General features: G+C 37.4%; 1 protein-coding gene across 5 annotated transcripts in view; it reads left to right on the top strand.

Annotated features, from left to right (window-relative positions):
- The first annotated feature begins 285 nt into the window (after positions 1–285).
- Sycp1 (synaptonemal complex protein 1) overlaps positions 286–13,237 on the top strand; it is a 99,226-nt gene continuing 86,274 nt past the window's right edge. For 2 of the 5 annotated variants that reach the window (XM_076574732.1, XM_015999207.3), the window contains exons 1-7: positions 689–954; positions 3,853–3,937; positions 4,300–4,343; positions 4,680–4,736; positions 6,237–6,401; positions 8,018–8,085; positions 9,919–9,992. In XM_076574732.1, coding sequence (XP_076430847.1) covers positions 775–954; positions 3,853–3,937; positions 4,300–4,343; positions 4,680–4,736; positions 6,237–6,401; positions 8,018–8,085; positions 9,919–9,992 — 673 coding nt within the window. In that variant the 5' untranslated portion in view covers positions 689–774. Of the gene's footprint in view, positions 439–686; positions 955–3,852; positions 3,938–4,299; positions 4,344–4,679; positions 4,737–6,236; positions 6,402–8,017; positions 8,086–9,918; positions 9,993–13,237 lie in introns of those variants that run through there. The other 3 variants (XM_076574733.1, XM_076574734.1, XM_015999208.3) reach the window with 3 other exon arrangements.

Genomic DNA, 13,237 nt, shown 5'->3' with positions numbered 1-13,237 from the left:
ACAAACCACAGAGTAATAAATCCTTTTTTAAAAAACAAACACCGAAGTGACTCCTTTAAAATGATTGTAACGGCAGTGTGGCTGTTGGCACGCGCAGGCGGTGAACTCCTCGGCTCCCTTGTCTGAGCACCACGGGAGCTCTCCCCGGTGTGTCCTCTGCCCCTGGCCGCTCACGGAATTCACGCTTGGCGGAGGATCAGAACCCCGGCCCCGTGGAAAGGAAAAGTCTCGCGAGAGGTGCATCGCGAGAGCCTGGCCCGCTGGGGAGTCCGGCCGACCGTTATAGTCAGCCGTTAACGACCCTCGGCCCAGTCGGTGCGCTGCCCGGCGCCCGGTGCCGGCCTTCGCCGTCCAGGGGGTTCCGAGGCCGGAGCTCGCGGTTCCATCCCCTGTTTTCATAGAGGAGCGCCCCCTCGCGAGGCGCGGGGCCCGCGGACGGTGAGGGTGTGACGGGCTGCCGGGGCGCGGGGGACCCCGCACGCGCCGCTCCGTCCCGCGCGGCCCGGCGCGCGGCCCGGCCTCGAGGCCTAGGGAGGCCCGCTGGGCCTCGGGCTGTCTCGGGCGGCCTTCGAGGTTCCGGCTGGGCCTGAGGCCGCGTGGCGGCCCGCGGCGGGGGCTGGCGGGGACCCTGCGGGCTTTTCCTCCCCCCCCCCCGACCCCACCCCGTAGGCCACGCGCGCCGGGGGCGGGGGGCGACACGGAGGCGGGAGCCCACGGCGGTTCCCGGCTCGCTCTGCGGCGGCGGCAGCGGCGGCGGCGGCGGCCTTGCTCACCATGCCTTGTGCGCTCTTCCCGCCGCCCCCTCCTCCTCCCCCCCAGGCCGGGGAGACCCACGCGGACGACGTCATGGAGAAGCAGAAGCCCTTCACGCTCTTCGTGCCCCCGAGACTGAGCAGCAGCCAGGTGTCGGCCGTGAAGCCGCAGACGGCGGGAGGGGACTCCAGCTACTTCAAGGTCAGTTTGCACGTGCAGCCACCCTGCGGGCGGGTGGCGGGCGGGTGGCGAGGCGCGGCGGTGGGACCAGGGTTCCATCCCCAGAACCCAAATCCCGCGAGTTGTTCTGGTCCTCCGCGCGCACCCCCAGACGTACGTGAGTCCACAGACACACACAGGAAATGCACGCTAACGGGAAAAGCGCGCGTTCTCACTTCGTGCCCTGTATTGATAGCTGATATTCCCGAGAATTTGCATAGCTTTACTTCCATGGGCTAATACTGTGTGTTGACGAGATTCATTTCAAGAATCCCTGTTGCGCCGCAGAATGGCTCGGCGCCCAAGAGCACAGACAGTTCCCAGCATTTCCAGCCCTAGGGAGACTTGCAGGCACTAAACAGACACAAACTTAAAATCTAAAAGAATTGCAGCTGTAAAACTGTGCATAAATAATATTTGCTCATTTAAATTACCTTTCTGGTTAAATGGTTTGAAACCATTTATTTTTAATGTCTTAACATATTAATTGTAGGTAATAATGGGCTTCGTTATGACATTTTTATGTATGTAATTTAAACACTGCATGTACATCAAAGGATTTATAGAGTGGCGTTAAGCAGATATGCAGATATAATGTATTTGTAGATGAGCACTGTTGAATATCAAAGTCATATTGAACAGTGTGTGTAAGAACCTCCCGTTAAGCCCTTTTATCCTCCTCCCACTAATTTCTTTCCTCTTCCTACTAGTCCCTCTTCTACTTTGTTTCTTGTGTGTGTATGTGTGTGTGTGTGTGTGTGTGTGTGTGTGTGTGACCCAATGTGTTTCATTAGTGTTGCTTACAGTAGCGTGACACTTAACCAGTGGCTGAAGAAAATGTCTCTCAGGATTTGAGGCAATTTATAAGGAAAAAATACGAGAAAATTAGGAATTTTACCAAGGAAAATTAAGACTATTTGGACAAATGACTATATGTGGATAGTAATCAATACTATAACTGAGCTTCCTGATAGATAGGGTAAGGAGAAATTCATTTATTAGTAAAATTCTAATTACTAGATTTCTCAGGTGAAGCAGCATTTTATTTTTAAATTTCTCAAGTGGAATATGGAAGTGAGGATGGTGCAGTTAATATTTTAATTTTACATGCTGCAGAAAATTTCTGCTGTAGCCAAGACATTGAAATTTGATTCAGTGAAGATAAATCTCAATTTGGTTGAAGAGAGATTTGTAGCTAGAATCTCTCCAGTTCCCTCCAAGTCCCGCCAGTCCCAGAACCCACTTATAAAATAAACACACAGACTCTTACATTATTTAAACTGTTTGGCCATTAGCTCAGGCCTATCATCGTTTAGCTCTTATTTTTATATTTAGCCCATTTATATTAATCTTTACTTTGTCACGTGGCTCATGGCTTACCGGTACTTTATATCTTTCTTGTCCTGGCGGTGGCTCCAGGACTCTATATCTTTCTTGTCCTGGCGGTGGCTCCAGGCGGTCCCTCCTTTCCTTCCTCCTTCTTTAATTTTCCTCTCTGTTAGTCCCGCCTATACTTCCTGTCTGGCTATTGGCCAATCAGTGTTTATTTATATAGAGTGATATCCACAACACTTCCCCTTTTCTTCTTTTTTAAAAAGGCTTTAACTTTACATAGTAAAATTACATATAACAGAACAATTATCGAGCAAGAATTACAGTTACAATGTTAAAGAAGATATCTATTTTATATTTGTGAGTTTAAGGTTTTATATCTAACTTATCTTTCATCATAACTAAGGAAGATTGTAAGTATCTAGTCTTTAACCACATCAAAGACCTCAGAAGGATATAATACTACCTGAGAAATGGGAGAAGGATGTAAGCAACTTTTGGGAGTCTTGTAGGGTAGACAGAGACAGCTGACAGCCTGGACAGTCATCCAAAGTTCTCTTGTAAAGTTGGGGCATCTTTTTTTTAGCCCACAGGCCTAGAGTCTCTCAATCATTTTTTTCTGTGTCCTGTAGAATGTCTGGCAGTTTTCTCTGCAAAGCAGGAACCTGAAGGACCATTTTGTCAAGCAAAGTTCAGTGGTCACCTTTCTATGGATCCTATATGTCTAGTTGATCAAGCAGCAGTCCAGGCAAGAAAAGTTTCTTGCCCAAATGGCTATTTTTGTCAAGGTGAAGATAAACTCCATATGGAGTGTCTTCGATGCCCATCCTCCTCTCGGAAGTAAATTGGTGCTGCCAGGAGCAGACATGTCTCACTGTCCAGAAAGTCTAAATTTTTAAAACATTTTAAATGCCATATTTTGTAGGTTATTGAAGTGTTTGAAGATTACCTATCTATCTGAAATATATCTATATATGCCTAGAAGACTTAACTAACATGGCTACAAATATGATTATCATAGATGACTAATTATTAATCTATTTTTTAATTATCTATTATAATTTTAAATGAGTTACATAAACATAATACCTTAAACAAAAATAGAAATATACATACAGTATAACAAAATTAAGTTTAAACTTGTATCAATAAACTAAAATCTATACCACTGTAAAACACTTTAAACAAGTTGTTGTTTAATAGTAGGTTCTTTACCCTTTTATCTTATCATATCTGTATCCTATATATCTATATCAGAGATTGAAGGAAACTGTTAAAATTACTAATATTCCAAAATATCTACAAAGCTTCTGTTATGTAATTTATAGCTTAGGTACATCTTACTAGGAGAAATAAATACATAATTAAAAATTTTGCTTAGTTTGCATAGCAGAAGCATTTGATATTTTAAACACTATATATATCAAAGGATTTATAATTACAATGGCTTCTTTAAGTAGATATGGATACTATATAGTTGGGTATTACATTGTTAGGTATCAAAGTGGTATTGAACAGAATATTTAAGGAACCTCTTTGTATTTCTAGACTATCAACAAATGTACAGAAGGTGATTTTGGGGTTCCATTTACAGTGTCCAGTCTCTCAAAAAGTCGGGAAAATATTGATACAGGTAGGCTTGGACAAACAATATATCAACTTTTTTTTAATATAATTTTTATTTTATGTGTCTTGTTGTTTTGCCTATATGTATGTCTGTGTGAGGGTGTCAGATCTTGGAATTACAGACAATTGCTAACTGCCATATGGGTGCTGGGAATTGAACCTGGGTCCTCTGGAAGAGCAGTCAGTGCTCTTAACTACTAAGCTATCTCTCCAGCCCCCATCAACTTTCATAGAAACATTTTGTTATATAACATTGCCAGTTATTGAAAATACAATATAAGTGTTACATTGATATTCTTAACATTCAACTAGATAAAATAATTTAAAACATGTTCTCGTATTTAATACCAGTTTTTTTTTTTTTTTCAGATCCTGCTTTACAAAAACTTAGTATTTTGCCAGTGCTTGAACAGGTTAGTGAAAGTGTGTACATACAGACTGTTAGACCTTAAATTATTTGAAAAAGGAAAAATGGTAGTTGTGGGATTAGTAGTCTTGTGCAGTTTAATTTTTATTATGTTTATGTATGCATATATGTGCTTGTATGTATTTGTATGTGAATGTCTGTGCATATACCATGGTATAAGTGTGGAGGTCAGACAACAACTTGCAGACCTAGGGCTCAAATCAGGTTATCGTTGTGGCTGGTGCCATTACTCATGGAGCCAACTTGCTGGCCACGTTGTCTTGTGTATTTAACTATCAATAGCTCTAAAAATATAATCTTATAGGAAACATTAATCTTTTAGGTTGCTAATTCTGGCAGTTGCCACTATCAGGAAGGACTAAGTGACTCCGATTTTGAGGTCAGATATTTCCTTCTTATTATTGAAATTGCATTTATTATTTGAATATACCTTTTTAAGTATTAATATTTGGTTAACATTTTAAAATATATTCTTTGAAATTTTTCTTTTTGTAGTTCTGGGCACTAAATCAGAGCCTTATGCATTTTAGGCAACTGCTCTACCACAAAGTTGCATCCCCATTCCAGAAATTTTTCCTCTTAAAGTATTTGAAGTGCTAAGCTTTTGTATTTTCCAAGGTAAAAGCAACAGTTCTTTTGGAGAAATTTAATTTTAAAAAATTAAGACTAGAGGAGTAGAGATGGATACAATATGTGAGAAGGCCAGCATTTTACAAAAATAATCTTTAATGAAATTGTTGTGTGGATGCTTGATTATATAAAAAATGTATTTGTAGGATATGACATAGTTTTGATATTAGTTATAAAAATCATCTAAATTTATAGAAATTAAATGGCCTGATAACTGCTATATGTCTATTGCTAAACTTCATAGTGTCATAGAATAAAAATTGGAACCAGTTTATACTTTGATAACAGGTTATCAGTAAGCAAATATCAGTAATTTTTTTTTTTTTTTTTTTTTTGGTTTCTCGAGACAGGGTTTCTCTGTGTAGCTTTGCACCTTCCCTGGATCTCGCTCTGTAGACCAGGCTGGCCTTGAATTCACAGAGATCCACCTGGCTCTGCCTCCCAAGTGCTGGGATTAAAGGTGTGCGCCACATGAGGCTTGAGGATAGTTTTATTTTAGAGCTGTGTTATTTGCATAGCATTTGAGATGCCCTGAGTTGGATCTCTAGCTCCAAAATGAAAAATAAACCCACATTCCTCTGGTATTTCTAATACGTGGATAAAAAAAAAAAAAGGCAAGAAATCTAAATAAAACCTTAGGCTCATTGAAAATTACATATTATGAGGCTGGAGAGATGGGTCAGAGGTTAAGAACACTGACTGCTCTTCTAGAGGTCCTGAGTTCAATTCCCAGCAACCACATGGTGGCTCATAACCATCTGTAATGAGATCTGGTGCCCTCTTCTGGCCTGCAGATATACATGCAGGCAGAACACTGTATACGTAAATAAATCTTAAAAAAAAATTAAAAAAATGTTTAAAAAAAGAAAATTACATATTATTTTCTATTTTCTTGTCATTATATTTTGAACATTGCACGCTTGATCCTCAAATTATTTCTCTAAGCAAAATGCTTTAAGACAATTGTTAGCATATATATATTTCTTGTGGAGTGGTGTATTTGAGCTTTTATCCAGTCAGATTCTCTTATTGATTCAATTGTTTCTAACTTTAGCATTTTTCAGTTTTGACTTTATTCACTAATTTTAGTGAAGTAGAATATACTGTCTTGATACTATGAGTTAATCCTGTTAAGTATAAATTGAGTACACAGTTTGTTACCGTTAATACAGATGTACTTGTGGTAGGTAACTGTAGTTTGTTATATTAAAATCTTAGAGAATTAAGTTTTGGAAATTCACTTAAATAGAATTCAGAGCCAATGAGCAGACTGTATTCAAAACTGTATAAGGAGGCTGAAAAGATCAAAAAATGGAAAGTGAACATAGAATCTGAACTGAAGCAGAAAGAAAATAAGTTGCAAGAAAACAGAAAGATAATTGAAGCCCAGCGAAAAGCCATTCAGGAACTGCAGGTATAATGAAATTTTGACTTAAAAATACGACAAATATTATTTTTTTTGTATAATGAAGTTTTGAATTATAAATATGGCAAGTATTTGAATCAAAATAAAATAAAAAGATAAAAATATGGCACACAGTAAATATTAGCACAGTACTGTTGAAAATAGAGTATTAATTCAAAGCAAATTGGGCTAATTTTATGTGGCAGATATTTTGAGAACAAGGTTTTTTGAAATTTCATTAATAAAAGTTGCAGTTCAGCTTTAGGAGTGAATGCAGCACAAATTCCATAAAATTCAGTGAAGATGATTAAAGGAATAATTATTTTAGATAATAACCAATTTATGACATTAATTTATTACAGAGTTTAAAATTTTAAGTCCTGTTGATGTTAATTTGATGTGATATATATCAGAATATATTTACGCACAAAACTTTGAAACTTTAGTTTTGATATAGCATAGAATGAGAAAGTCAAAGTAGAAGCAGATAATACACTTCAAAATTATTAGAGATAATAGTAGTACAATAATATTGTACTAAATATTATTGAATGCTTTTGCTGGTTGTTCAGCAAATTTTAAGCTGATGAGAGTGAAAGGTTCCTTCCCTTTTTACATTTATTAGGGTATGAATGTGTGTGTGTATAGGTCAGAGGACAACTTGTGGGAGTTAGTCTTCTCTGTATCATGTAGGTTCTGAGGATTGAACTCAGATTGCTAGGTGTGGTGGCATCTGTCCTAACTGGCTGAGCCATTTTGTATTCCTCTTCCCCTTTCTTGAGATACTTAGGGTTTAGTCTTGTGTAGCTCAGTCTGGCCTTAGATTCACTGTATATGTTGAAACTGGCCCTTGAACTCCTGATCCTGCTTCCACAGTAGTTGGTTGTTTTTTTACTCTTTGGCTCTTTGCTATTTGGGGGACCTGCCACCCAGCTCCCAAATAATTACACACGGAGACTTATTCTTGCTTATGAATGCCTGGCCTTAGCTTGACTTGTTGCTAGCCAGCTTTTTTTTTTTTTAAAAAAAACTTAAATTATCCCATCTATCTTTTAAGCCTTTCTCTATTTTTGTATACCTTTCTTTACTCCATGGCTTGCTGTGTATCTGGGTGGCTGGTTTCTGGAGTCCTCCTCCTTATACTGCTCTTCCTTCTGATTTCTCTTTTTCTCCTTTGTTTATTCTTTCTGCCTGCCAGGCCTGCCTATCTTCTCTCCTGCCTTGCTATTGGCTGTTCAGCTCTTTATTAGACCATCAGCTGTTTTAGACAGGCAAAGTAACACAGCTTCACAGAGTTAAACAAATGCAACATAAACAAATGTAACATAAAAGAATGCAACAAATGTAACATAAAAGAATGCAACACATGTTTGCATCATTAAACAAATGTTCCACAGAATAAAAAAAATAACATGTCCCAAACTAGTATTCCACAACATTTCACCTTCAAAAGAAACCCATATTTTTATGGATAATTCAAAAGGTGTAACAAAAATTTCCTTTTATGTGGAAAGAAAATCTTATAGAACTTATATAATATGCTAGTATAGAAAATCTGCTTAATGATTATACTCACTGATTTTTTTAAGTGAAATGTGATTAACTTTTTCTATTTTGTAAATTAGTTTGAAAATGAGAAAGTCAGCTTGAAATTAGAAGAAGAAATTCAAGAAAATAAAGATTTAATAAAGGAGTAAGTAGTAATTTAATGATTTTATCTCCAAATTTATTATTAAGATAGTTTTTATTTGTTGAGTACTTTCTTTGTGTCATGTAGCATAACAATTTCTGCCTGAGTGTGTGGGGAGCCAAGAGGGAGTGGATAAAGTCCTGAGTGAATGTGTATTGTTTGTCATGGGCACAGCCTCAGACCCTGGGGAGTGGCAAAGCCTTCCCAAGGTGAAGTGTGAGAGATGGCAAAGCCTTCCTCCGGTCTGAAAGAGAATCTTGACTGTATGCAAATAAGAGTATTTATGAATGGTTGATCAATGTTCAAACACTAATAACTGTAGCTTCCCTTTCCTGGATGATCAAAACCTGAGACTGCAGCTGTGTGGCAGTGGCACATATCTTTAATCCCAGCACTTGGGAGGCAGAGGGAGGTGAATCTCTGTGAGTTCAAGGCCAGCCTGGTCTACAGAGTGAGATCCAGGATAGCCAGAGCTGTAACACAGAGAAACCCTCTCTCAAAAAAACCAAAAAGAAAACGAAAAACAAAAACAAAAAAAACCCCAAACCTTAGACTGCTCCCCTTCAGAGTCCTCCTACCAGGACTAGCTAGCTCCTCCTTTTGTGTTGTACATAATAAACTCAATGAGGTTCTCAGTTGTTGCATAGTTGGCATTGCTCCATCAGAGTGAGTGCAGTCCACCTGATGCTAGCTTTTCTGTATCTGTGTCTATGCGTCCTTTCTTCATTCCCTTGCTGCCTCTGTTAGGTCTCCAGGACCAAAGCATCAGGTCATGGCATGAGTGCTGTGCAAAAAGATAGGCCCATTCTACCTTTTTAGATTTAGCAAGCTGCCTAATGATGAATAACTTCTCACTTTCTGAAATGTCAGGTGTCAGGAGGAATCATTTCCTGAAATCAACAAAGATGCCTAAAAATTTGTTACCTACTTTTGCATATTGTCTATCTTCCTGTGTCACTGTTGCTCTAGGAGCAACACTTGTAAAATAGAGTCAGCCCAGTTTGGAACTGTTTTTTCCTCTCAAATACCTTTTTTTTTTTTTTTTTTTTTTTTTTTACCGAAAAACTGTACGTTGGAAAACTAAATGAAATTGTTCTTTATATTATTAAATTAATACAAATAGAGATCTTATTCACACAATGGATAATTGCTGAGAAAATTACCTTACTTTTGGTTTTGAAGGTTAGAGGAATTGCCTCCATCAGATTGGACTGTAGGCAAAATCTGTGGTACATTTTCCTGATGAATTATTGATGTGGGAGGGCCTTGCCACTGTGGGCATTGATGTTCTTGGCAGATGCTTGGAGCTGTAGCAGGCTGAGTAAGCCATGAGGAGCAAGCCAATAATCAGCATTGCTCCAAGGTTCCTGCCTTTGCTCTTGCTTTCCTGACCTGATTCCCCTCAGTGATTGACTGTGATCAGGACATGTAAGTCAAACCCTTTTCCAAGTTGCTTTTAGTCATGGTGTAGCACAGCAATAGAACTCAAACTAGGACAGGCATCAAGAACAGTTCAGGAGCAATTAGTAAATGAAAAGTTTAGTCCTGCCTTATCCTAGACAAATCTGGAACCCTTTTTCTGAGAGGGTATTAATTGTAATAGTAACTTCCTAGAGACTGGTAAGGAGTTGTCACTTAGAGGGAAGCAATTATTAAATGATCTTGCCAATAGTAGTCTCTACTTTTTCTTGATATAATTGTTACTGTGTGATATACAGTATATATAAAATATAATGTTTTAAAAATTTCTCTAAAATTGTAACTATATGTCTGTAACTTCCATGTATTATTTTGCTTTGAGATCAGATTATACTTAGGGAAACTTTTTTTTTTCAGGAATAATGCTACAAGACATTTGTGTAATCTGCTTAAGGAAACCTGCGCTAGATCTGCAGAAAAGACAAATAAATGTAGGTATCTTTCTTATTTTATGTGGCTGTATCTATTGATTACTCATTTAATGGTGGAGATAGGAGGAAAAGTTGCCTTTTCAGCTTTTGGAATTAATTTTGATTTCATTGAATTTTATGTGTCTCAGACCTTATTTTTAATGTAAGAAGTAGCTAAGTTTTCTGTTTTTGAAAGGTAATAAATATCAATAAGAATATATATTTGTAGTTAATATTCATTTCAATTGTGATTTTATGACTAGCCTATTTTGTCCAGAACTACCATGGCATTGAATCAAGAATAAGATACAAATCCATGTTCATAATAGGAAATATAATACTGTGGGGTAGGCATGGTGTAGTGATATATTTTATAACTATATTAAAGCCAATAATAGAGTATACATAGGACATTGGTATGTACCATAAGAATATAGAAAAATTGAAAAATTTCATCTAGTAATGGAGCCTTTGTAACACTGTAGTGTACAATAATTTGTAGCAATGCTGCTGTAAACAAGCCTCTAGCACTGCCAGTTGTATGAAAGTATACCACATATATTAATTATATAATACTTGATAATCAAGTATATTGCTGCTTTGTAAATTTTCTAGACTATATTTTAGGTGTCTATTTAAAAGTGTATTTCCACATTAAAAAAAAGTTCACTTTACAAGAGCCTCAAGCAGATCCTTCAGAGGTATTCTAGAAGAAGGTATTGTTATCATAGGAGATGACAGCTCCATGTGTGTTCCTGTTCTTGAAAACTTTCCAATGGAGCAAGATGTGGAAATAGAATACAGTGATGTTTATTATCTTGACACTGTGGATTCATTTGTGTGTACATATCTTCATTTTTAACCAGCAAGTTTAAAAAGTAAAAGAAAAAAATAGAAAATACTAGGCATGGTGATAAATGCTTTTAATCCTAGCATTTCAGCTGAGGCCGAAAGATTGCAAGTTTGAGGCCAACCTGGGCTATGTAGTGGGAGTCTGTTTCAAAGGACCAAGAAAAAAGTATTTATATAATGACATGAAGAAGGAAAATATTTTTGTATGGCTGTACAATATTTTGTTTTGACTCTTGTCAAAAATTAAAGTTTATAAAATAAAATAGTTACAATAAGCTTAGGTTAATTTATTATCAAAGAAAAAAATTAAAACAAATTTAGTATAGTCCAAATGGACAATGTTTATAAAGTCAACAGCAGTATGCAGTAATATTCTAAGCCTTCACATTCACATTCACTTACTCCTCACTCACTGACTCACTCAGTAAAACTTACATGGATTGCATGTTAGATTAAGAATAAGGATAACAAGACTGGCGTGGTGGCACAGGCCTATAATTGCAGGAATTGGGAGGTAGAGGCAGGATTTTGAGTTCAAGGCCAGCCTGAGCTACATAGTGAGACCTTTCTTAAAAAAAGTGAAGGACTGGGAATGTAGCTTAGTGGTGGAGTGTTTGCCTACCATACTTAAGGCTCTGAGTTTGATCCTAGTACTAAAGAATTTAAAAAATTTTTACCTTCATGTATTCCTCTTTTTGTGTTCATCTTTATGCAGATTTGAATTTCTTACCTATATTATTTCCTTCTCTCAAAAGAACTTGTAACATTTTTGAAGCTTGTCTACTGACAATAAATTTATTTTGTCTAGAGAAAGTTTAAAAAAAATTTAAGTAACATTTACTGTGTGTATGTTTGTTTGTGTGTGTGTGCATGTTTGTGCACAAACAAGTATGCTGTAGCACATTTGTGGAGGCCAGAGGACAACTTATAGGAGTTAATAGCTCTGATTCACTATTTAGTCCAGGCTGATCTTCCTTAGGCCTCAGTCTTCTGATCCTGAACCTTGCAAATTAAAATGTGTTTATTTGCCTTTAATCTCTAATTCTAATTTTTTTCTTCATTAATATTTTTCCCCTTTAGTTTCTTTATCTTAGGTTTCATATAGTTTGAAATGATGGAATTAGATGTATTTTTTTTCCTTTTTTCTCTTTTGGTGTTTATTTTTCTCAAATCTCGTGGATATGTGGTTTAGTGTCTGACATTAATTTGGGGAAATTCTTGGTTGCTATTGTTTGAAATAGTACTTTTGTTTCTTCTAGTGTTTCCTTATGCCTATATTTCATCTTTTATAACTTTCTCACAGTTTTATTCTGTTCTTTCTTTCTGAAAGTTTCTCTTTGTTTTTTTATTAAAATCTTTATTACATTTACTATTTTTTTAATGTGTATTGGTAATTCCTGTCATCTCTGTCCTTTCTCGTCCTTGTTCTGATATTTGCTCTGTGTTTTTTGTTGTTCTTGTGCCTTACTATTTTACAGCTGCATATGGAACTGATATAAATTGGTCTTCAGTAACAGTGTTATTGTATAGAGGACAGGGAGAGGGGTAGGAAATATTCTGTAGACCTGTATTTAGGCCTCAATCTTTTAGCAAATCCTTGCCTATGAATTAAGAACTTTTAAAGTACTTTCCCTTCCCTTTAGGCGGGGCAATATACAAAATGGCTAGAGTGTGCAGGAAAAATGAATAAATGAATAAAAAATTTATTATTTTCCCTTCTCCTCCCTTTGACCTTCCTCTTCTCTTCTTCTGTTCTCTTCCCTGCCCTCCCCTTCCTTTCTTACCCTCCCCTCCCCTCCTTCCCTCTCCTCTCCTCCCCCCTCCTTTGCTTTTCTTTTCTCTTCTCACCTTTCTCTTCCCTCTCCTTTTCATTCCTTTCCCTTTTTCTTCCTTTCATTCTCCTATATGGTAGTCTAGAGATGGTTGGAACAGTATATTTTTAATTCTTCTGTATGGAAGGCTGGAATCAGTTTTTTCTCCTTTCCTAGGTCAGTCGGTGATTTTGCCCTAGTTAAATAGTTTCTCCCACAGAGAAGCTCTGTTAGGAACAGAATGCCTATAGTGTATTTCAAATAGTCCCTCTTCACTTCCTCTTGTTGGAACATCTGAACCTAGGAACATTTTAAGAAGTTAAACTTGTAAGGGTGTTGTGCCTACCATGACTATCCCTTTGAAGTTTTTATCTCAGATTTATCCACATTGAGTGACTAGCAATGCCAATTATAGTTCAGGTGTTTTTGCTTTTTTAAATGCTGGTTCTGGTTCACAGAGTTTTCTGTTGTTGCCTTTCTGCTCGAATAAATTGTAAATTGTGATTTTGCTTATCTATTTTTGAAGGTAGTGGCTTGTTCTGTGACCTTGCTTCTCTTTTGGGTCAAAGAATTTTCAGTTTACCTTCTCTTTTTACTTAGGAA

This window comes from Peromyscus maniculatus, chromosome 6 (assembly GCF_049852395.1).
Source record: "Peromyscus maniculatus bairdii isolate BWxNUB_F1_BW_parent chromosome 6, HU_Pman_BW_mat_3.1, whole genome shotgun sequence".
NCBI lineage: Eukaryota > Metazoa > Chordata > Mammalia > Rodentia > Cricetidae > Peromyscus > Peromyscus maniculatus.
Note: the sequence above shows the minus strand (reverse complement) of the source record. Positions and strands in the feature narration are given on the sequence as shown.